We start from the raw sequence: 24,604 nt of genomic DNA on the forward strand, positions 1-24,604 counted from the left end.
AATCTCTTCCTCCACATCCCACTTGACACTCACATCCAGTAATAGTGACCATAAAACTATCGGATTGTCGTAAAAACCCATCTGGTTCACTAATGTCCTTTAACGAAGGAAATCTGCCGTCCTTACCTGGTCTGGCCTATATGTGCCTCCAGACCCACAGCAATGTGGTTGACTTTTAACTGCCCTCTGAAATGGCCTAGCAAGCCACTCAGTTGTAACAAACTGCTATGAGAAACAATACGAAGAATAAAACCGGCCGGACCACCCAGCATCGACCTCGACACCGGCTTTGGACACGACAATGGCACACCCAGCCCAGTTGACACTGCAAAGTCCTCCTCACTAACATCTGGGGACTTGTGCCAAAATTGGGAGCACCGTCCCACAGACTAGTCAAGCAACAGCCTGACATAGTCATACTCACAGAATCATACCTTTCAGCCAATGTCCCAGACTCCTCCATCACCATCCCTGGATATGTCCTGTCCCACCGGCAGGACAGACCCACCAGAGGTGGCGGCGCAGTGGTATGCAGTCGGGAGGGAGTGGTCCTGGGAGTCTTCAACATTGACTCCGGACCCCATGAAGTCTCATGGCTTCAGGTCAAGCATGGGCAAGGAAACCTCCTGCTGATTACCACCTACCGCCCTCCCTCAGCTGATGAATCAGTACTCCTCCATGTTGAACACCACTTGGAAGAAGCACTGAGAGAAGCAAGGGCACAGAGTGTACTCTGGGTGGGGGACTTCAATCTCCATCACCAAGAGTGGCTCGGTAGCACCACTACTGACCGAGCTGGCCGAATCTTGAAGGATATAACTGCCAGTCTGGGCCTGCAACAGGTGGTGAGAGAACCAACAGGAGAGAAAACCCTACTTGACCTCGTCCTCACCAATCTACCTGTCGTAGATGCATCTGCCAATGCACTTTATTATGGTTATGTTTATGTTAATGTATTACAAGCCAAATGAATGTTGAATGTTTAAATGTCTTAATCTAAATGTACACTCTCGGGAGCCGCAAGCCTACATTTCATTGTACTGCACTTGTGCACTAACAATGACAATAAAGTTGATTATTATTATTGATTATTATTATTTAAAGTCATTTTAAAAATGTGATTAAAAAATTTTTTTTTTGAAGTTTTACTATGTTTTGGGGGTGACCTCTATTCATATATTTGACAGGTCTTCCTGTCAAATGTAACAGTTTTATTTGAAATCACAAGCTTTCGGAGCGCTGCTCCTTCGTCAAGTGAAGTGGAGAGATGCATAAAGACACAGCTTATATAGTCAGAGAATAATGCCAAATGATTACAGGTAATCTTTCTAACTGCCATTTATCACACCTCGGCAGAGAGATAATCACAGAGAGATAATCACCCAGACTCGAGTCGTCGTTGGCTTGTTCTCTCTACACAGATGCGCCGGACCTGCTATGATTTCCAGCAAAAAAAAAGTTTTTTTGTCTGTTTTTTGTTTTTCATACAGACCCCAGCATCTGCAACATTTGACCCCTTGTGACCCCACCTCATTGTTCTTTGATGTAATGTTTTCCTGACTAACCTGTTTGGACACCATTCACACCGTTGATTGCTGTGATTATCTCTCTGCCGAGTTGTGATAAATGGCGAAGGAGCAGCGCTCCGAAAGCTTGTGATTTCAAATAAAACTGTTGGACTATAACCTGGTGTTGTGTGACTTCTTACATTTGTCCACTCCAGCCCAACACCGGCATCTCCACACCATGTCAAAAGAATGAAGGGAGATTCCCTTCTGTGATTGGCTCCCCATGGCCCACGTGATCCCAGGGGTGCTGCGAACTACCTGCGCCTCTGGGATACGTGGGCCCTGCACACCGGCAGTTTGGAGAGGCCCAGCAGCGGAACTCTGCGCCTCCCGGGAGCCCTCCGATCCAGGCGCAGATTTTTCCAGATCGTAGCCCTCCGCCTGCGGGAGGCCTGCGCTCGGAATTTCTGGGCTTAAGGACAGGTGATCAAAATGCTTGGTCAGAGGTAGGTTTTAAGAAGTGTCTTAAAGGAGGAGAGAGAGGTGAAGAGAGGTGGAGAGGTCTAGGGATGGAATTCCAGGACTTAGGCCTAGGCAGCTGAAGGCACGGCCACCAATGGTGGAGCGATAACAATCGGGGAGGTGCACAAAGCCAGAATTGGAGGAACTAGATAAAAATACTGCTGTAAACAAATGATATAAGGATATTGTAGGGCTTATATTCTTCTTACAAATCCTGTACTCTAGATTTGTTGACTTACTAGCACATTGCTTCTGTTGCTGTACAGTTTCTGTACAGTTTGTTTTCTTTGTGTAGCTAACCCAGTCCTCCAGAAGGTAGGGCAGGGGATGCCCAGGACCGTGTCAGTATTTGGGTGAATCCCACAGGGTGTGCCGACGCTTCTTGCGAATCTGCCGAGTGTGTTAATATCTGGAGAGGTTCTCCCAAGACGTTGTTTACACACCCTCCGTGCCCGATGTGCTTCTCTCTGTAAACGTCTCATGGCCCTGCAGGAGTCTGGGTGTTGGTGCTAATCCTCCTGTGTTCATTCCCAACAGTCTGCTGAAGGCACTCAGTTCACCCGGACCCACCACGTGGTTCGAAAGACAACTCTGTACGACATGGACGTGGATTCCACACGCAAGTACGCTGCCATCGGATGCCAGGACAGAAGCATTCGGTGAGTGTGAGCTGGATGTGCTGCAACCGGCCTCGTGCACATGCAACCAAAGGGAGAGCAAGGAAAACCAGTGCAGGACCCGTAATAGAGGCGATTATACACAGCGCTACACATTGTAACACAGTGTAAACTTCTCCGCTACACACACCCATCACCATAACACTGCTTTCCCCACACCCATCACCGTAACACTGATACACTTCACACCCCTCACTGTAACTCTGATATACCCCACACCCATCATCATAACTCTGATATACCCCACACCCCACACCCATCATCGTAACACTGATATACCCCACACCCCTCACCGTAACACTGATATACCCCACACCGCTCACTGTAACTCTGATATACCCCACACCCCTCACTGTAACACTGATATACCCCACACCCCTCACTTATCCCTGACTGAATAAACAGAATAGTTTCATACACAGACGGATCAGTGTGATATAGAAACAGGATGTGAATTGGTCTCACTGCGTGGTCCTGTGGGTTTGAAGGTGGAATGTATTTACATCTGCGTGACTTTCTAGACTGTTGTCTCACAGTAAGTGCCGTCCTCCTCCGCAGGATATTCAACATTAGCAACGGGAAACAGAAGAAGCTATATAAAGGATCTCAGGGAGAAGATGGGACCCTGATCAAGGTGAGCGCCAATGGAAATGGTGTTATCCAGCTTCCAGAGGCCGAGGGGTTGTGGCAATCAATCGCAAGAAACATTTTGTGTCCTTGATTGCGCAGTGGTGAATTCTCGGACTCGGCCAGTGCGCTGGGGGAGGCAGGCTTGGGTCATGTTGGTTACAGAGAGCGTCATTGGCAGATGTCCAGCCTCACCCTCCCAGGCTGGGCACTGTTGACCAGGAGTGCTTGTGGAGAGCAAGGCAGAGGCTGAGCACTTTCTCCACAGGAAGGGAAGCGGTGAAGGGCCAGGAGGAGCTCACCTACTCCCTGCTGGGGGTAACGAAGAATATAAAAGAGGGAATCAAATTACTTCAGAAAACGTGTGAGGCAGGAAATTACTGCTTCAGACCATGCTCGAACTGGGGATCAGTACCACAAGCAGCGGCACTTTGACTCCCAACTCTTGGTCACATGCTCTGAAGAGGAGCGAGGGGGGTGACATCCTGATCGTGAGATAAAACCCAAGAACAGAGTGGGAGACGAGTGTGAGGAGGGGTGAGGGGAGGGCTCTGGGGAGGGGCCTGGGGGCTCTGGGGAGGGGTCTGGGGGCTCTGGGGAGGGGTCTGGGGGTGAGGGGAGGGGTCTGGAGGTGAGGGGAGGGGTCTGGGGGGGGAGGGGAGAAACCAGAGCAAGAGTGGGGCCTGGTAGGTTCAGGAGCAGGGACCAGGCGTTGAGCAGGAGTGTTGGCTGGGCACTGAGTAGGGACCAGGCACTTCCTGATTGGGAGGGATGGAAAGTCTCCTAGTGGCTGATGTTATAACAGTGTTGATGGAGTCCTGGGGGACATGTTGCCGCTCGGCTATCTTACCGGTAGATGGTGCGTTTAATTGGGAGAGCAAATGAAAGGGAAAGGGAGCCCAACTTTAAAATAAATAGAACCCAAACAAGCCAGGAATAAGAAAAGGCCTTTCGGGCCATTGAGCTGATTCTTTCGACAGTTCATGTACAATCCACTCCATCATGAACAAGACTCAACCCATTTGGTCCCTTGAGTAAAGGTTTGATAAGTGTCTTTCTCTGCTTAAAGGTAAACCGAGATTAATTGGATTCCTTGCTGTGGTATTTCTATATTCCATTCATGTCCACACAGTATTTGATCATCTCCACCTGTAGCTACTCTTAACCCCAATCTTAACCAGTTATTTCCATGCTCCTATTTGAAGGAATCAATGAACATGGCATTAACTACTTTTGCTGCAGGCTGTTCCATCTATGGGGAACATTCCCTTTTCTCCCTGTGTTGTTCGAGGTTTGTTATTTTCCCCTCATGCCCTCTGATTCTGTGCTTACAGTCCACGCTAAATCACCTGCTCAATATCGTGCACGTTATGTATTATTTCTCCTGTCTCATCTTCGATTAAAAACAAGATCAGCTTCAGAGTAGGTTCTAACGGCAGTCCAATCCTCGGAAACGATTCAACCTGAAAATCGCCTCTCTCTCTGACCCACACTCGCTCTCTCTCTGACCCACACACTCGCTCTCTCTCTCTCTCTGACCCACACACTCGCTCTCTCTCTGACCCACAAACTCGCTCTCTCTCTGACCCACACTCGCTCTCTCTCTGACCCACACTCACTCTCTCTCTGACCCACACTCGCTCTCTCTCTGACCCACACTCGCTCTCTCTCTGACCCACACTCGCTCTCTCTCTGACCCACACTCGCGCTCTCTCTCTGACCCACACTCGCTCTCTCTCTGACCCACAGTCTCGCTCTCTCTCTGACCCACACTCGCTCTCTCTCTGACCCACTCGCGCTCTCTCTGACCCACACTCTCTCTCTCTGACCCACACACTCGCTCTCTCTCTGACCCACACTCGCGCTCTCTCTCTGACCCACACTCGCTCTCTCTCTGACCCACACTCGCGCTCTCTCTCTGACCCACACTCGCGCTCTCTCTCTGACCCACACTCACTCTCTCTCTGACCCACACTCACTCTCTCTCTGACCCACACTCGCTCTCTCTCTGACCCACACTCGCTCTCTCTCTGACCCACACTCGCTCTCTCTCTGACCCACACTCGCTCTCTCTCTGACCCACACTCGCTCTCTCTCTGACCCACACTCGCGCTCTCTCTCTGACCCACACTCGCGCTCTCTCTCTGACCCACACTCACTCTCTCTCTGACCCACACTCGCTCTCTCTCTCTGACCCACACTCGCGCTCTCTCTCTGACCCACACTCTCTCTCTCTGACCCACACTCTCTCTCTCTGACCCACACTCGCTCTCTCTCTGACCCACACTCGCTCTCTCTCTGACCCACACTCGCTCTCTCTCTGACCCACACTCGCTCTCTCTCTGACCCACACTCGCTCTCTCTCTGACCCACACTCGCGCTCTCTCTCTGACCCACACTCGCGCTCTCTCTCTGACCCACACTCGCGCTCTCTCTGACCCACACTCGCGCTCTCTCTGACCCACACTCGCGCTCTCTCTGACCCACACTCGCGCTCTCTCTCTGACCCACACTCGCTCTCTCTCTGATCCACACTCGCTCTCTCTCTCTGACCCACACTCGCGCTCTCTCTCTGACCCACACTCGCGCTCTCTCTGACCCACACTCGCGCTCTCTCTCTGACCCACACTCGCGCTCTCTCTCTGACCCACACTCGCTCTCTCTCTCTGACCCACACTCGCGCGCTCTCTCTCTCTGACCCACACTCGCGCGCTCTCTCTCTCTCTGACCCACACTCGCGCGCTCTCTCTCTCTCTGACCCACACTCGCGCGCTCTCTCTCTCTCTGACCCACACTCGCTCTCTCTCTGACCCACACTCGCTCTCTCTCTCTCTCTGACCCACACTCGCGCGCTCTCTCTCTCTGACCCACACTCGCGCGCTCTCTCTCTCTGACCCACACTCGCGCTCTCTCTCTCTCTGACCCACACTCGCGCTCTCTCTGTCTCTGACCCACACTTGCGCTCTCTCTCTCTCTCTGACCCACACTCGCGCACTCTCTCTCTCTGACCCACACTCGCGCTCTCTCTCTCTGACCCACACTCGCGCGCTCTCTCTCTGACCCACACTCGCGCTCTCTCTCTCTGACCCACACTCGCGCTCTCTCTCTCTCTCTCTGACCCACACTCGCGCTCTCTCTCTCTCTGACCCACACTCGCGCTCTCTCTCTCTGACCCACACTCGCGCGCTCTCTCTCTCTGACCCACACTCGCGCTCTCTCTCTCTCTCTCTGACCCACACTCGCGCTCTCTCTCTCTCTGACCCACACTCGCGCTCTCTCTCTCTCTCTCTGACCCACACTCGCGCGCTCTCTCTCTCTCTGACCCACACTCGCGCGCTCTCTCTCTCTCTGACCCACACTCTCGCGTGCTCTCTCTCTCTCTGACCCACACTCGCGCGCTCTCTCTCTCTCTGACCCACACTCGCACGCTCTCTCTCTCTCTGACCCACACTCGCGCGCTCTCTCTCTCTCTGACCCACACTCGCGCGCTCTCTCTCTCTCTGACCCACACTCGCGCGCTCTCTCTCTCTCTGACCCACACTCGCGCTCTCTCTCTCTCTGACCCACACTCGCGCGCTCTCTCTCTCTCTCTGACCCACACTCGCGCGCTCTCTCTCTCTCTCTGACCCACACTCGCGCTCTCTCTCTCTGACCCACACTCGCGCTCTCTCTCTCTCTCTGACCCACACTCGGGCTCTCTCTCTCTCTGACCCACACTCGCGCTCTCTCTCTCTCTCTGACCCACACTCGCGCTCTCTCTCTCTCTCTCTGACCCACACTCGCGCTCTCTCTCTCTCTCTGACCCACACTCGCGCTCTCTCTCTCTCTCTCTCTGACCCACACTCGCGCTCTCTCTCTCTCTCTGACCCACACTCACGCTCTCTCTCTCTCTCTCTGACCCACACTAGCGCTCTCTCTCTCTCTCTGACCCACACTCGCGCTCTCTCTCTCTCTCTGACCCACACTCGCGCTCTCTCTCTCTCTCTGACCCACACTCGCGCTCTCTCTCTCTCTCTCTCTCTCTCTCTGACCCACACTCGCGCTCTCTCTCTCTCTCTCTGACCCACACTCGCGCTCTCTCTCTCTCTCTCTCTGACCCACACTCGCGCGCTCTCTCTCTCTCTCTCTCTGACCCACACTCGCGCGCTCTCTCTCTCTCTCTGACCCACACTCGCGCGCTCTCTCTCTCTCTGACCCACACTCGCGCTCTCTCTCTCTCTCTCTGACCCACACTCGCGCTCTCTGTCTCTCTCTGACCCACACTTGCGCTCTCTCTCTCTCTCTCTGACCCACACTCGCGCTCTCTCTCTCTCTCTGACCCACACTCGCGCTCTCTCTCTCTCTCTCTGACCCACACTCGCGCTCTCTCTCTCTCTCTCTGACCCACACTCGCGCTCTCTCTCTCTCTCTGACCCACACTCGCGCTCTCTCTCTCTCTCTCTCACTGACCCACACTCGCGCTCTCTCTCTCTCTCTCTCTCTCTCTGACCCACACTCGCGCTCTCTCTGACCCACACTCGCGCTCTCTCTCTGACCCACACTCGCGCTCTCTCTCTGACCCACACTCGCTCTCTCTCTGACCCACACTCGCTCTCTCTCTCTGACCCACACTCGCGCTCTCTCTCTGACCCACACTCGCGCTCTCTCTCTGACCCACACTCGCGCTCTCTCTCTGACCCACACTCGCGCTCTCTCTCTGACCCACACTCGCTCTCTCTCTCTGACCCACACTCGCGCTCTCTCTGACCCACACTCACGCTCTCTCTGACCCACACTCGCTCTCTCTCTCTGACCCACACTCGCTCTCTCTCTCTGACCCACACTCGCTCTCTCTCTCTGACCCACACTCGCGCTCTCTCTCTCTCTGACCCACACTCGCGCTCTCTCTGTCTCTGACCCACACTTGCGCTCTCTCTCTCTCTCTGACCCACACTCGCGCACTCTCTCTCTCTGACCCACACTCGCGCTCTCTCTCTCTGACCCACACTCGCGCGCTCTCTCTCTCTGACCCACACTCGCGCTCTCTCTCTCTGACCCACACTCGCGCTCTCTCTCTCTCTCTCTGACCCACACTCGCGCTCTCTCTCTCTCTGACCCACACTCGCGCTCTCTCTCTCTGACCCACACTCGCGCGCTCTCTCTCTCTGACCCACACTCGCGCTCTCTCTCTCTCTCTGACCCACACTCGCGCTCTCTCTCTCTCTGACCCACACTCGCGCTCTCTCTCTCTCTCTCTCTGACCCACACTCGCGCGCTCTCTCTCTCTCTGACCCACACTCGCGCGCTCTCTCTCTCTCTGACCCACACTCTCGCGTGCTCTCTCTCTCTCTGACCCACACTCGCGCGCTCTCTCTCTCTCTGACCCACACTCGCGCGCTCTCTCTCTCTCTGACCCACACGCGCGCGCTCTCTCTCTCTCTCTGACCCACACTCGCGCGCTCTCTCTCTCTCTGACCCACACTCGCGCGCTCTCTCTCTCTCTGACCCACACTCGCGCGCTCTCTCTCTCTCTGACCCACACTCGCGCTCTCTCTCTCTCTGACCCACACTCGCGCGCTCTCTCTCTCTCTCTGACCCACACTCGCGCGCTCTCTCTCTCTCTCTGACCCACACTCGCGCTCTCTCTCTCTCTCTCTGACCCACACTCGCGCTCTCTCTCTGACCCACACTCGCGCTCTCTCTCTCTGACCCACACTCGCGCTCTCTCTCTCTCTCTGACCCACACTCGCGCTCTCTCTCTCTCTCTCTGACCCACACTCGCGCTCTCTCTCTCTCTCTGACCCACACTCGCGCTCTCTCTCTCTCTCTCTCTGACCCACACTCGCGCTCTCTCTCTCTCTCTCTGACCCACACTCGCGCGCTCTCTCTCTCTCTCTCTGACCCACACTCGCGCGCTCTCTCTCTCTCTCTGACCCACACTCGCGCGCTCTCTCTCTCTCTCTGACCCACACTCGCGCTCTCTCTCTCTCTCTCTGACCCACACTCGCGCTCTCTCTCTCTCTCTGACCCACACTCGCGCTCTCTCTCTCTCTCTCTCTGACCCACACTCGCGCGCTCTCTCTCTCTCTCTCTCTGACCCACACTCGCGCGCTCTCTCTCTCTCTCTGACCCACACTCGCGCGCTCTCTCTCTCTCTGACCCACACTCGCGCTCTCTCTCTCTCTCTCTGACCCACACTCGCGCTCTCTCTCTCTCTGACCCACACTTGCGCTCTCTCTCTCTCTCTCTGACCCACACTCGCGCTCTCTCTCTCTCTCTGACCCACACTCGCGCTCTCTCTCTCTCTCTCTGACCCACACTCGCGCTCTCTCTCTCTCTCTCTGACCCACACTCGCGCTCTCTCTCTCTCTCTGACCCACACTCGCGCTCTCTCTCTCTCTCTCTCACTGACCCACACTCGCGCTCTCTCTCTCTCTCTCTCTCTCTCTGACTCACACTCTGTGCCATCTGGCTCTCACTCTGGGTGATGCAGGTTCCTGAGCCAGTATTGATGGTGTGTCACATGTATCTGTTCCAGGTTCAAATCGATCCCTCCGGGCTGTACATCGCAACCAGCTGCTCTGATAAGAACCTCTCCATCTTTGACTTCTACACGGGCGAGTGTGTTGCCACCATGTTTGGCCACTCAGGTAAGCTCATTGCGCTCAAACCCGCTACCAGGTGGCGGGCTGCCGTTAACTGTCCTCGCTTGATTCATGGTGCTTCCAGAAAGGTTGTGACCCTCCTTTACTCAAAAATGTTTACACTCCACGCCCCACTTGCAAACTTCCTTCTCCATCATTCGTAAGCTCTCAGTGTATCAATGCCTCGTTGTCTGAGGGATCGGAGCATATAACCTATCTCCAGGAGGGCAGGGAAGGCAGCGGGCGGAGCAGCAACATCACTGGGACTTGAAAAGAGGTAGAAAGATTAGCTCTCAGCAGGTGCGCTGGGCGGAAAGGTTGGCGAGAGAGTAGGATGGGGCAGTTGGAGTTGCTCGTAAGGAGACCAAGAGCGGCACAGAGGGAAGCTGTAGGCTTATCGAAGAGGGAGTCAAGCCTAGGACGGCAGCAGGTGTGTAGAAAGATCGAGGATTTCTGAAGGGTTGGGGTAGGGATCTGGGAGAGCAGAGTACCTGAGAGGGGAGAAATGAAAGGAGGCATGACGACAGGAGAGAGTGGTCTTGGAGTGGTATAAAAGAAAAGAGGAAATAGGAGTGGTGGGCTCGGGTCCAGAGTGGCAGCCTAAACGTGCACGAGAGTGGACAGAGGGAAACTCAAGTTAAATACGCCCGGTTACATAGCAAGATTAGGATACATATATCCTGGTAGTAAATGGGGAATAGAGAGGAGACAATAGGAGGGAGTCCAGAGTTAAAGTCAGAGGTCCCGTGGGAGGATAAAGTTGATGCAGTTAAGGTGGAGTCAGGTTCGAGCACCAATGAACTGATGTCCAGGTTCGTAGACAGGTGCGGAGGGCGAGTGAGTCCAGAAGTTAGCTGAAGGGTAGAGTATCGAAGGACGGCGTGCTAGAGGTATTTCCGTGGGAATGAAGATCCAGGAGGTGTGCAGAATCATTCGTGGGGCAGAAAAACGGTGGCAAAGTAGGAGTTCACCATAAGATCCAGAGGTGGCGGGGAAATGAACTTCGGCCTAGGAAAGTGAATTTCTGGCTAGGAACCAGGCTGTAGTAAAAGAAAGCTGAAAAACCAGTAGCACAGTCATAAGCTCAGCATGTAAAACAGCGGTGGGGGATGGGCTGTAGCCTAAACAAAGTTACCTTAAAACTTAAGCAACTGAATAGCAAATCAGAGTCACAGCAGCTGAGTCTTACTGTGTAGTCCGGTGAAGTCCTGTGGAGAAGCGTAGTCTTGACGTCCAGAGAAGTCCAGGAATTTGGAAGCCAAATTTGAGCAAAGATCCAGTGGGCCCAGGTAACTTTAAGCTGGCAGTTAACTTGTAGTTAGGGCTAAAATGCACCCACTGTTAGGGCCAGGGGAACTTAAACAGTGGAGGAGAGGGGATTGGTGGAGAAAGGGAAAAGGATGGCAACGGATGGCCAATGATAGAGTTGCACAGCAAAGGAGCTCCCTTGGGAGCTGCCAGCCCCAGAGCCATCTTGTACGAAACCACGTGTGACTGTAGAATGATTTTGTCCGATGTGAGTTAAATCGTGCGAGGGAATTCCTTCCGCCCCCCTCAATGCAGCTGGCTTTCATTTAAGATGCCTCTAGATGAAGGACCTGCTCCTCCAGTGACTTTCTCTAACCAGCGAGGTTCCAGGTTCAACCTCTGGTCTGCCCTCTTAGTGTAGCGATAGTATAGGCTGCTGCAGCTGGACCCACTGTCTCGGGCCTGGGCGGGGCAATGAGAGAAATCCACCTGCCTGGGTTCCTAATGTGAGCATTGGGTAAGGACAGGGGGTGGGCTTAGCTCTGATCCTGCCTGTGGTTGAAGAGCCTGCTGAAACAGCTTTTCGAGGGTTACACATGAAGATTAGCTTCTGGGGAGGTGAACTGGAGAAACAGCCAGCATCTGTAGAACCAAACGCCAGCAAATTGGTGCCTTCGGAAGGGGGGGGAGGAGAAACCTAAAACTAGAAGCTTTAACAGCAGGAGAAGTGTTAAGTCACCGGATCAAGTACGAGATGGAATTTAAAGTGAGGAAGTCGCCAAGGGAGCTTTGTGTGTTATTGGGTTAATAAAAATCAGGCTTGCTGTACTGCGAACTGTGAGGGCGATTCCCTCCTGCACAAGTCAACAGAACGTTGCATCTGACCGTGACAGCTGCTTTGCACAGAATCGGCTGAACAGCCCGTGATGATTTCCTGTTTAACTGCACAGGGCTGCGACAGCTGCCCAATCTGCAAGGCTCTTCTGAACACCTGGCAGTGTTACGCCTGTTGGGCTGAAGTAGTGATGTAAGGTCTGCGTGGGAGCTGACGGCAACCTCTCTGAGGTCGGTGAGCCTCGTGACTGAGTGCATTTGGCTCACGGTTCCACTCTGTTGCTGTCCGCTTGGTACTGCTTTGTCACCATCTGCAGGCAGGAATTAGGTACTGCAGCAATAAGGGGTCACACAGGGACAGGAGGAGGCCATTCAGCCCCTCGAGCCTGTTCCACCATTCAGTGAGATCCTGGCTGATCTGTATCCTAACTCCACAGCAGTGTTATTATACCATAGTTTGGCCCTGGAGTTTCCTCTGTGGGCACAACCCGGAAGTTGCGCCCGAAATTGCGCCCATTTTGCCAATGTCAAGGAACACCCGTGAATCCTGCCAATCTCATTACAATATCCCCGAAGTCAAAATGCAAGTAAACTGGCATAAATCAGCGTAAACAATTGGGGCCCCAGGAAAGGCCAAACCCACACCATGGGCAGGATTTTCATTGGGCCGTGGAGGCGGGATTGGAGGCGTATGGGGGGTTAAAATCGCAAAATCAGGGGGCACGAACCCATCCCCGCCCACAACTCACCTCCATGCCAGTTTCAAAGGAGGCGGGTACCCGACCTGTGCTGTGAGCCGCCTCCCCGAGGCAGGATGGGGATTAGTGCCAATTAACTGCCAGTTAACAGGCAGTTTTTAGCCTAATCCCTATTTTTATTCCTGAAGCGTGGGATTCCCGACGGCTCCAAACCACACCAAGTTAGCGAGGCAAACCGTCGGGCTGAAGGGCTTGGAAGGTTCGAGATGTCCGGTGTTCAGGTGAGTGATGGGTGCATGAGTGCAGAGGTAAGTGTGTTTGGTCTGTGTAAAGTGTTAAGAAGTTTTACTTACATTTAATTAGCTTTACAGCCTTCCTTCCTTCAGGTCTCAGGAGTCCCTCATCTCACCGGCACAGAAAGCAGAATAGCCGCGAGCTGTCAAAAGTTGCAGCATTCAGCTTTCTGTTCTGGAGAGATCTCTAAATCAGCCTGAGAGGAAGGAATTAACTTAGAGTACAGATTGTCCGTGTTTGACAGCTTCAAACAGCTGAGCGGGCTCAACAAGGTCAATCAAGTGAAAATCGTGTGGGTTGGCCACAACTCAATGGAGGCGGGACTACAACCCCAAAAGTTGTAGTCCCGCCTCCTACACGCCTCCTCAATGAAAATCCAGCCCCATAACTTTCTTCTCTAAGTCTTAACATTTTCAACTCATTTAACCAACATTCATGCCCATCAGGCACAGCGTATTTAAGAACCTGTAATCGGGGAAGCTTTTCAATTTTCAATGTGCCTCATACTTTGCCATAAAAATCCATTCAAAGAAACAGAAAATACAGATCAGGACTCAATGGGGATCATTCTTTGTTGAAACGCTCAAAAAATTTCAATTAAAAGACCAGAAAAATGACTTTGTTTCCTGCCGCGCCTGTAAATCCGTCATAATGTGAAGACCCCCGAACGTGCGCGATTGGAGGATTTCAGAGTCAGGGTGGGGCCAGTTGTGTGGGCGAGATTCGTTCAGGCGGATGTAACAGATCGAGGAGACTTGGGCCTATCGCACTTATGAGCATAACTCAGTTACGCCCTAAATTCGGCGATCTTTTAAGCCACGCAACTTGTTTGCGCCAAGGTTCCATGTGTATCGGAGGAAACTCCAAGCTATGTGTTTATAATAAACACGCACGCTCTGTTTATCGTATAGTACATGCGGCACTATTCAGGGAGCTTGGAGCACGCCACTGAGTGCTGGTCAGTCACTGACAGGCCCGATAGTAACATCACAGCGGCAGGCTGTGCATCAAATGGACTGAAAGTAATGCCCATTTGCCATGTCTGAATTGGCACCACTCGGCGTTTGGGGCTTCAGAACTTTTATTCTATTATTAAAGGGACAGTGGCTGCGTGGATCCGAAACTGGCTAAGGGCCCGAAAGCAGAGAGTAGGGTTGTTTTTCTGACTGGAGGGCGGTGTACAGTGGTTGATGTAAAAAGACTACTGAGCACTTGGTTTGAGTATAAAACAAGGCTTTAATCAACTGTTTCAAAACCGTGAGATTTCTAGTTGCATCACTAGTTCCTGGTTACAGAAACATCCTGAGCAAGCTGGGCCCACGCCCGAGTATTTATACTCCTTGGACGGTGCCACCAGCTGGCCGCCCAGTGTTACTTCATGAGTCATGATAAGATGCATGACAGTGGTGTTCGCCAGGAGTCGGTATTAGGACCACTGCTCTTTTTGATATATATTAATGACCTGGGCTTGAGTGTACAGGACATAATTTCAACGTTTTCAGATGATACGAAACTCGGATATGTAGTGAACAGTGAGGGGGATAGTAGCAGACAGCAGGAGGACGTAGACAGACTGGTGAAATGGGTAGACTAATTGGACGGCTCCTTCAAAGAACCGGCACAGGCACGATGGACCGAATGGCCTCCTTCTGTGCTGTATCATTCTATGATCCTATTCTATGATTCTAAGTAAGAATAAACATTTGAAATTGTTCCATTTTTTTTATGGGTTTCTTATGTCACAAGTGTTATTTTTAACTGTAAATTTGCAGGCAGGGAAAATTCATGGTGGCAGTTCTAACCAACGCCACCAACCTTTTGGGGCAATTTGATTGGTTCAGTTCCTCCATTCTTTTATTGGTGGTTTTTGATGACTACTTATGTTTGATTTATTGTTTTCATAAGTTCATAGTAATTTCTCATTGGAAGCTTATCTACCTGCTTTCCCCAAGTTTGATTCTTATATCCTGCATCTGTTCAGTTCTAATTTATTGCTGTTTTATGAACATTCAATTTTAGCCAATTGAGTTCCAAAAAATGTGCATATGAGAAAGATTGTTAAACACCTACGCATTAAAGATTCTTAATTTCTCAGTCTAATTAACAGAGGGCACTTGATGAACTACATCAGCCTGAATGCTCAGGATGGTGCTTGCTAACTTGTGACAGGGTTTTGTTAATCTGCACTGGTTAGGCTGGACTGTGGCAAAACCACTAAGAGACTCTCGCAGGGACTTGCATAATTGTCTTTAATCAATGTTATTAACTTTCAATGTTGGCTCTGGTTAAACAGAGCTAGATCGACAAAATCGCGATCTGACGCGATGACGTCATCACGTGGGTCACGTGACATCCCCAACGGCGGGAAACGGGATGACGTCATCACGTCAGAGGTAGAGGGCGTGGCCAGCCAGTCCTCATGTGGAGTGAGAGAGAAAAGACCTGTTTTGAGCTTCTCCTGTACTTTCTTGTTTTGTAAAGTTTTAATACATTAAACTCAGTTTGTTAACTTCCAGTGAGTTTATAGATTCTTTGCTAGGAGTGCAGAGACTCCTACAGGACCTTATTAATCTCCACTGCTCAGGGTGATCCTTGTGAACCAGTATTGGTCAGGATAGACCTCACTAATCAGCATCAGTCAGAGTGATGCTCACTAGTCCATGTGGGTCAGAGCTGTCCTCATTAACCCCCCATGCCAGTCAGGTTGGCTCTCACTAACCCACGCTGGTTTCTATAACGATTGTGTCTTTTTTTTCCAGAGGTAGTTACAGGAATGAAATTCACCAACGACTGTAAACATCTGATCTCTGTGTCGGGGGACAGGTATGTATTTTCTCTCTCTGTGCATTTCAGTACACATCTTGAAGCTCTCTCTGCTCCAATTACAGTGCATAGAGTCATAGAGTTATACAGCACGGATAGAGGCCCTTCGGCCCATCGTGTCTGTGCCGGCCATCAAGCCCTGTCTAATCTAATCCCATATGCCAGCATTTGGTCCGTAGCCTTGTATGCTATGGCATTTCAAGTGCTCATCCAAATGCTTCTTCAATGTTGTGAGGGTTCCTGCCTCCACAACCCTTTCAGGCAGTGAGTTCCAGACTCCAACCACCCTCTGGGTGAAAAAGTTCTTTCTCAAATCCCCTCTAAACCTCCCGCCCTTTACCTTGAATCTATGCCCCCTAGTTATTGACCCTTCTACTAAGGGAAAAAGCTCCTCAGTATCCATCCTATCTATGCCCCTCATAATTTTGTACACCTCAATCATGTCCCCCCTCAGCCTCCTCTGCTCCAAGGAAAACAAACCCAATCTGCCCAGTCTTTCTTCATAGCTGAAGCGCTCCAGCCCTGGTAACATCCTGGTGAATCTCCTCTGCACCCTCTCCAAAACGATCACATCCTTCCTGTAGTGTGGCGACCAGAACTGCACACAGTATTCCAGCTGTGGCCTAACCAATGTTTTATACAGCTCCATCATAACCTCCTTGCTCTTATATTCTATGCCTCGGCTAATGAAGGCAAGTATCCCATATGCCTTTTTTACCACCTTATCCACCTGTTCCGCCGCCTTCAGGGATCTGTGTACTTGCACACCCAGATCCCTCTGCACCTCCGTCTTGCCTAGGGTCTTACCATTCATTGTGTATTCCCTTGCCTTGTTAGTCCCCCCAAAGTGCATCACCTCGCACTTTTCCGGGTTAAATTCCATTTGCCACTGTTCCGCCCATCTGACCAACCCATCTATATCGTCCTGCAGACTGAGGCTACCCTCCTCGCTATTTACCACCCTACCAATTTTTGTGTCATCCGCGAACTTACTGATCATACCTTTTACATTCATATCCAAGTCATTAATGTAGACCACAAACAGCAAGGGACCCAGCACCGATCCCTGTGGCACCCCACTGGCCACAGGCTTCCAGTCACAAAAACAACCTTCGACCATCACCCTCTGCCTCTGCCACTAAGCCAGTTTTGTATCCAGTGTGCCAAGGCACCCTGGATTCCATGGGCTCTTACCTTCTTGACCAGTCTCCTGTGCGGGACTTTATCGAAGGCCTTACTGAAATCCATGTATACCACATCCACTGCGTTACCCTCATCCACACACCTAGTCACCCCCTCAAAAAATTCAATCAAATTAGTCAGACATGATCTTCCCTTGACAAAGCCATGTTGACTATCCCTGATTAATCCTTGTCTCTCCAAGTGGAGACTAATTTTGTCCCTCAGAATTTTTTCCAATAATTTTCCTACCACTGATGTTAGGCTCACTGGCCTGTAGTGCCCCGGTTTTTCCCTACTTCCCTTCTTGAATAATGGTACTACATTTGCGGTTCTCCAGTCCTCTGGCACATCCCCTGTGGCCAGAGAGGTCCTGAATATATGTGTTAGAGCCCCCGCAATCTCTTCCTTTGCCTCACACAGCAGCCTGGGATACATTTCATCCGGGCCTGGGGATTTATCCATTTTTAGGCCTGCTAAAACCGCCAATACCTCCTCCCTCTCGATGTTAATATGTTCGAGCATATCACAGTCCCCCCCGCCCTATTTCTATGTCTACATCGTCCTCCGCCATAGTGAAAACAGATGCAAAAAATTCATTTAGAACCCCTCCTACATCTTCCGGCTCCACACACAGATTGCCACTTTTGTCCCTAATGGGCCCTATTTTTTCCCTAGTTATCCTCTTACCCTTAATATACTTATAAAACATCTTAGGATTTTCCTTTATTTTGCTCGCCAGTGTTATTTCATGGCCCCTCCTTGATCTCCTAATTTCTTTTTTAAGTATCCCCCTGCACTTTTTGTACTCCTCTAGGGCTTCCTCCGTCTTTAGCCTCTCTCCTTTTTTCCTGTCTACCTTTCTGTCTCGATCTTCTGTATTTCCATTAGAATTCATTGGCAAAAGCAAAATACTGCAGATGCTGGAAATCTGAGATAAAAACAGAAAAAGCTGGAAACACTCAACAGGTCAGGCAGCATCTGTGGAGAGAGAAACAGCGTTAACATTTCAGGTCGATGACCTTTCATTAGAACTCATTGGCAGTTTAGCACTCCATCTGTTCCTATTAAATTAGCCAGACAGGTTGTTACTTATATAGTGTGTCTGTCTATGTCTATCTCTGCGCCCCACTTTTTGCCTTCGGCACATGCTCTCTCCTCACTTTCTCGATACTACACAGCGTGAAAGATATAGATTGTACAGTGAGCAAATTGAATTGATTCTCCTCATCAGTGCCAATCTGACAATATCTGATCTGATAATCAGTCATGACTCTGCATTGTATTAAGATGGGCAAGGGGCGGAGTGAAAATTCTCGATTTGTGGTATTATCGATGGGGCTGCTCTGGATTTGACATCTGTCTCCGTTCCTCACAGCTGTATATTCATCTGGCGGCTAAGCTCGGAGCTGACAATTAACATGAGGCAGAGGCTGGCTGAGACCAGGCAGAAGGAGAAAAAGCAAATTAAGACACCTCCACGGAAGCATTCCACCCCAAACAGGTACATGCAAGATCAGCAAAGCATGCTGTGCAGGGGAGGGAGGGCAAGATCAGCAAAGCATTCTGTGCAGGGGAGAGAGGGCAAGATCAGCAAAGCATGCTGTGCAGGGGAGAGAGGGCAAGATCAGCAAAGCATTCTGTGCAGGGGATGGGAACCAAAGTGTAAAGTCCGCGCCTCAATAATACACGGACTTCGGGAGAACAATTAAACAGGTATTTTACTGAACAGAGGGTACTCTTTTATTTGGACCCAAAAAAACCCAATTCGACTGTAAATAAACAAAAGTTCAACTAAAGCTTAACAAATCAAATTAAAATTTGGTTTTCCGTGTTGATGATGCACTCCAGTCCCCGCGGCGCCCACCGGTCGCGGAAATACTCAAGCGCACCGGCGGACACCGCGTGCTCCATCTCCAGGGCCACCCGGGCGCGAACATGGCCGCGGAAGAGATGCAGGCAATCCGGCTGGACGACCCCCTCGACCGCCCGCTGCCTGGACCAATTGATTGCTCTTTTAGCCAGGCCCAGGAACAGGCCCACAAGGAGGTCCTCCAACCTGTCCGCTCCCCTCCGCACCGGGTGACCGTAGATCAAGAGCGTGGGACTGAAGTGCAACCAAAAATCGAGGAGCAGCCCCTTCAAGTAGTGAAAGAGGGGCTGCAACCTCTCACAATCCATATAAACGTGAAACACGGACTCCTCCAGGCCGCAAAAAATGCAGGCGGCCTGGGAGTCCGTGAACCTACTTAAAACCTTATTGCACGGGACCGCTCCGTGCAACACCCTCCAGGCCAAGTCCCCGATGGAACAAGGGAGGACTCCCGCATAGAGAGCCCTCCATTGGGGACCTCCGCTACCGCCGGTCGGCAAAACGCCACGCCAAGGCGTGTCCGGACGGTAGACGAAGATGGCAAAGTGGAGAGTGTGCAGGAGCAGCCCGTACAGGAAACCCCTCCGCGCGGAATGAAAAGGCACGGAGGGTATTTCCTCGAGACGGCTCAAGTTGTGAGGCGTCGGTTCCCGAGGGGAGTTTCGGGGCCGGGCGCCGATGAGGAATTCCGTCCGAACGGGGGTAAGCTCGGACGGGATCGCCCCACGTGCTTGAGCCGCCTCGATACACCTAGTGGAGTCGGGGCCCAGTGCCGCTTTTACCGATTCGATGGTTTCGACCGCGAGCTGGACGTTGGCCCAGGACAGGCGCCGCGCCAGCTCCTCCGGCGCCATCCAGCCCGCTCCTCCACCATCGAGCAGGTCCCCGACTCTGGTCACCTTGCCAGCCACAGCCCTACCCTCCGCCAGCCGCCCGAACCCGTGTTCGTGGAGGTGCGGATTCCTGAGCAGCGGCTCCCAAAGGAGAGCCGCCGCTCCTGACGGGGGAGAGCTCCGCCTGGAAGCGACGTAGTTCCAAACCCATAGTAGTTCCTGGTAGAAGACAGGCAGCTCCCGCAGGCCGGCACGCCTGCTGCCCACTTTCGCAAACAGGAGCTGCGTGTCGTAATTGAGGCCATGCAGCTGGCGGAAGAAAAACGTCGCCAGCGCACACCATCTTGGAGGATTCTCGACGTACAGGTATCTCTGCAGCGTCTGAAGACGGAAAGTCGCAGCCTGGGTGCGAAGGCACACCAGCGCCTGACCGCCCTCCCTAAGCGGGAGACACAGAACCGCGGCAGAGACCCAGTGCTTCCTTTTGTCCCAGAAGAAGTCGATGAGCTTCTTCTGAATCTTGGCGACAAACGCAGGGGGAGGGATCAAAGTGACCAACCGGTACCACAACATGGCGGCCACCAGCTGGTTTATGACCAGCGCTCGACCCCTGTAGGACAACACTCGGAGCAGTCCTGTCCAGCGTCCTAGGCGAGCGGTGACTTTGGCCTCCAGCTCTTGCCAGTTCGCCGGCCAAGCGTCCTCGGCAGGGCTAAGGTAGACTCCCAAATAGAGGAGGTGCGTGGTGCTCCAGGCGAAAGGCCTGAACTCCTCCGGCAGGGAGTCCACCCGCCACTGACCCACCAGGAGTCCGGAACATTTCTCCCAGTTGATCTTGGCGGAGGATGCGTCCGAGTAAATCTGCTGGCATTCCCGCATCCTCCGCAAGTCAGCGGGATCCGTGACCATGAGGAGCACGTCATCGGCGTAAGCCAAGAGGACCACCTCCACGCCCGGCCCTTGCAGAGCCAGTCCCGTCAACCTCTTCCGCAAGAGGCGCAGGAAAGGCTCCACGCAAATGGCATATAACTGACCGGACATGGGGCATCCCTGATGCACCCCCCTCCCAAAGCGAAGGGGCGCCGTCAAGGACCCGTTAACTTTAATCAGACACTCCGCGGCGGCGTACAGAAGTCGGATCCGGGCGACGAAATGCGTCCCGAACCCGAATGCGCGCAGAGTCCCGAAGAGATACTCGTGATCCACCCTGTCGAACGCCTTCTCCTGATCCAGGGAAAGGAAGGCGACCGACAGACCAGCCCTCTGGGAGTGGTGGACCAGGTCCCGGACCAGATGGATGTTATCGTGGATGGTCCGGCCCGGGACCGTGTAGGACTGGTCGGGGTGGATCATGTGGGCCAGCACGGTGCCAAGGCGAGCAGACATGGCCCTGGCAAAGATTTTATAGTCCGTGCTGAGGAGGGAGACCGGGCGCCAGTTCTTAAGGAGGCGGAGATCGCCCTTCTTAGGCAGCAGGACAATGACCGCCCTGCGCCAAGAGAGGGGCATCTCCCCGGTCGCCAAACTTTCCCCCAGGACCCGCGCGTAGTCGCCCCCCAAGACGTCCCAGAACGCCCTGTGGAACTCTACGGTCAGCCCGTCCAGCCCCGGGGACTTTCCCCGAGAGAGCTGGCGGAGGGCGCCGGTCAGCTCCGCCAGACTTAGCGGAGCGTCCAATTTTTCGGCGCCCTCCGGGCCAACCTTCGTCAGGTCCTCCCACAAAACTCTGCGCGCATCCTCGCTGGACGGATCCGGAGAGAACAGAGCCCCGTAATAGGCGCGGGTCTCCGCGCTGATTCCCTCCGGATCCGAGACCAGAGATCCGTCGTCGGCCAGCAGCCCCAAGAGCTGCTTACGGACCCCCCGTCTTTTTTCCAGCGAGTAGAAGAAGGGGGAGCCGCGGTCCAGGTCCCGCAGGAGCTGGATCCGCGACCTCACGTACGCGCCTCGGGACCCGACGAGCTGCAGGTCCTTCAGCGCGCCCTTCTTCTCTTCGTACACCTTCCGCAGGGCCGGGTCCTCGACGACCTGACCGAGACGGGACTCCAGGTCGAGCACCTCCTTCTCCAACCGCCCGACCCGGGCCTCCCGCCTCTTGGTCGACCCCTTCGCGTACTCCTGACAGAAGAGACGGATGTGAGCCTTGCCCACATCCCACCATAGCCTCAAGGAGGGGAAGCCCCCCTGCTTCCTTCTCCAGTCGGCCCAGAATCGACGAAACGAATCCCGGAACCGTGCGTCCTCCAGCAGCAGGTTGTTAAAATGCCAGTACACGGACCCCCCCCGCGCGCAGCGGAGCGAGCTCCGCCCACACCAGGTGGTGGTCCGTGCACGGCACCGGCCGCATGGAAGCCGCCGGAACGCAGGAGACGAACGCCCGGGAAATGTTGAGGCGGTCGATTCTGGACCTTCCTCCCCCAGACCTCACGCTAGTGAAGGCGCTGGAGTCGGGGTGGAGATTTCGCCAGACGTCCACCAAGTCGAAGGACCCAACCAGGTCCCTCAACTTCTCCATCGCCGCCGGGCTTCGCGGGGGACCCGAACGGTCCCTCGCCTCGAGGGTGCAGTTAAAATCCCCCCCGAGGATGACGCACTCGCCCACGTCGATGGAGCCCAAGAGAGCGGACACTTCTTCGAAGAAGCGCACTTGCTGCGCACTGGTCTGAGGGGCGTACACGTTCACTAGATGGAGCGGCACGCCCCCCAGGCGAACAGTGACATGGAGCAAGCGGCCCGGCACATGCTCCTTGACCCCCAAGATCTCCGGCTGAAAATGCGGGGCCAGCAAGATAGCCACCCCGCTGGAATTGTTGGAGAGGTGACTCATGCTGACCCCTCCTTGCCACTCCAGGAGCCACGTGGCTTCGTCTCCCGGAACGGTGTGGGTTTCTTGCAGGAAGCACACCGCATACTTCCCGTCCCGAAGGACCGAGAAGTTATTGAATCTGCGGCGCGCCTCCCTGCTGCCGTTGATGTTGAGGCTGGCTATGGTTATCTTCATGTCAGAAGCATAGTGCAACCTCTACCTACACCTAACGGGGGGAGGAAGCGCAGCCGCTGGTCCGCCGCCACTTCCTCAGCAGCCCAGTGAGAAACGTTGTGAGCCGACGCAGCTCGAGCGGGTTCACACCCTCGTCCGCGCCCAAGATCTTAACGGCGGCGCGGACGGAATCGATGAGCAGCGCCAGCTCCGACCACCTGTCGAGGGCCAGCCGGACCTTATTGCGCTGACCCAGGCACGTGGCCATAAAATCCCGGAGTTCCCTTACGGAAATGAGGGGAGACTCGGCAAGGGGCACGAGGTCATCCATCGCCACGTCGGCGCTGGAGTCCGAATCGTCCTCCGTGCCCATCACCGAGTCCCCATCCTCCTCCAGGGGGTCGTCACCAGCGGCCGACCCGTCCGCCACGCAGTGCGAAGCGAACGACTCGGCCGCGCCAGCCAGCCCCGCCTCCGCCCGGATCCCACCCCCAGGATCGGCGGCAGAGGATTTCTCCCTGGGCTCCTCTAGGTGTGCCGGGCCAGAAGACGGCGGCGGTTCAGAGCTCCCCTCCGCCTCAGACGCCGGAACGACCGGAGAAACCGGGGAGAGAACAATTTCCAGCTCCTCCAGTACGTCCGGCACCAGAGACGCAGCCAGGGGGCCATCCTCCTCCCCGCCACCAACCTCCGACCCAGCGGACGGGGGGTTTTGAATTAAAAGCTCGACCAGGACGAGCATCCCCTGGGAGACGTCCGGGTCGCATTGGGCGAGCTCATTATCCTCGAGCTCGCCCGACCCAGCCCCCAGGCTGCCCGACCCGGCGAGGGGTAACGACACCGATAAAAGGTCAACTTCAATTACTGCCGCGGGTTGTTCCGCAACCCCCCCCACGGGCAGGGTCTCATCCCCATCCCCGGGAGGCACGTGCTGGACAGACACATCTGCCTCAGCCTCCCGAGGGACAGGCGACCCCTGCCGATCGCTGGTGATGACGACAGCGCTGGGGGGGCGGGGGGGCGCAGTACCCGCGGCGGGCGACGACTCCCCCTGCTCGGAGGGACCTTCCTCCTCCCGGTCCTCCTCCTCATCCAGGGGGTCGCGCCGCCTTTTTAGCACGGAGGGAGCGAGGGAGACCTCCATGTCTGCAAAGGCCTCCTCCTCGACTCCCTCCGGCGGAGCAGGTTTGTCGGGTTCCTCGGGCCCGAGCCCGGCCGCAGGTATTGGCATTACCGCTGCGGCGGTTGCGGCCACAGGCTCGGGCACGGGGCCCCTCCCGCTCACATCTGCCCTGATCAACTCCGCGAGGAGCGCGGGTGTAAGGGGCTCAAGGGGCAAGGGCTCACCATCCACGGGGGGACCTGCCCTAAGGTGCTTCTTTTTTCCCCGCGCCTTCTTTCCGGCCGGACACGCTCCCTCCCCCCCGCCGGAGGCCTTGGTGGCATCGGCCCCTGACGTCAACCGCGCATCAGACGTACTTGACGCGCGGGCAGATCCGGGGGGAAGGGCGGCGGCGGCGGCGCCAGCCTCGGCCGCACGAGATGATCCGGCGGCCTTGGAGGCAGGGCAGTTCCTCCTGATGTGCCCCACCTCCCTGCAGGCATGGCACCTCACACCGTCCGACGTCCAAAAGGCGCGGTAGGCGGTCCCCTCGTGGAGGACGACGAACGCCCCTTCAGTGTCCTCCTCCCGCGCCAGCTGGATAAACAGCTGGCGCCGGAAGGAGAAGACGTGGCGAAGGCTGGCCTCCCGGAAGCCGAGCGGGATGGGCGTGATCCCCGACCTCACCTCCCCAAGTTGTCGCAAATGGGGAAGGAGGAGCTCACCAGGAACATAGGGCGGGACGTTGGAAATAATGATCCTCTGCGCGGTGGCCTCGAGAGG

General features: G+C 54.2%; 1 protein-coding gene across 1 annotated transcript in view; it reads left to right on the plus strand.

Moving 5' to 3' along the window:
* The window catches only part of mapkbp1 (mitogen-activated protein kinase binding protein 1), a 394,016-nt gene that overhangs the window by 246,795 nt on the left and 122,617 nt on the right, over positions 1-24,604 (plus strand). The window contains exons 15-19 of the mRNA XM_086003669.1: positions 2,568-2,689; positions 3,266-3,341; positions 9,852-9,963; positions 15,791-15,854; positions 18,412-18,537. Coding sequence (XP_085859795.1) covers positions 2,568-2,689; positions 3,266-3,341; positions 9,852-9,963; positions 15,791-15,854; positions 18,412-18,537 — 500 coding nt within the window. The remainder of the gene's footprint in view (positions 1-2,567; positions 2,690-3,265; positions 3,342-9,851; positions 9,964-15,790; positions 15,855-18,411; positions 18,538-24,604) is intronic.

The sequence above is a fragment of the Somniosus microcephalus genome, chromosome 12 (genome assembly GCF_052327205.1).
Source record: "Somniosus microcephalus isolate GS21.2 chromosome 12, FLI_Smic_1.0, whole genome shotgun sequence".
Taxonomy (NCBI): Eukaryota; Metazoa; Chordata; class Chondrichthyes; order Squaliformes; family Somniosidae; genus Somniosus; species Somniosus microcephalus.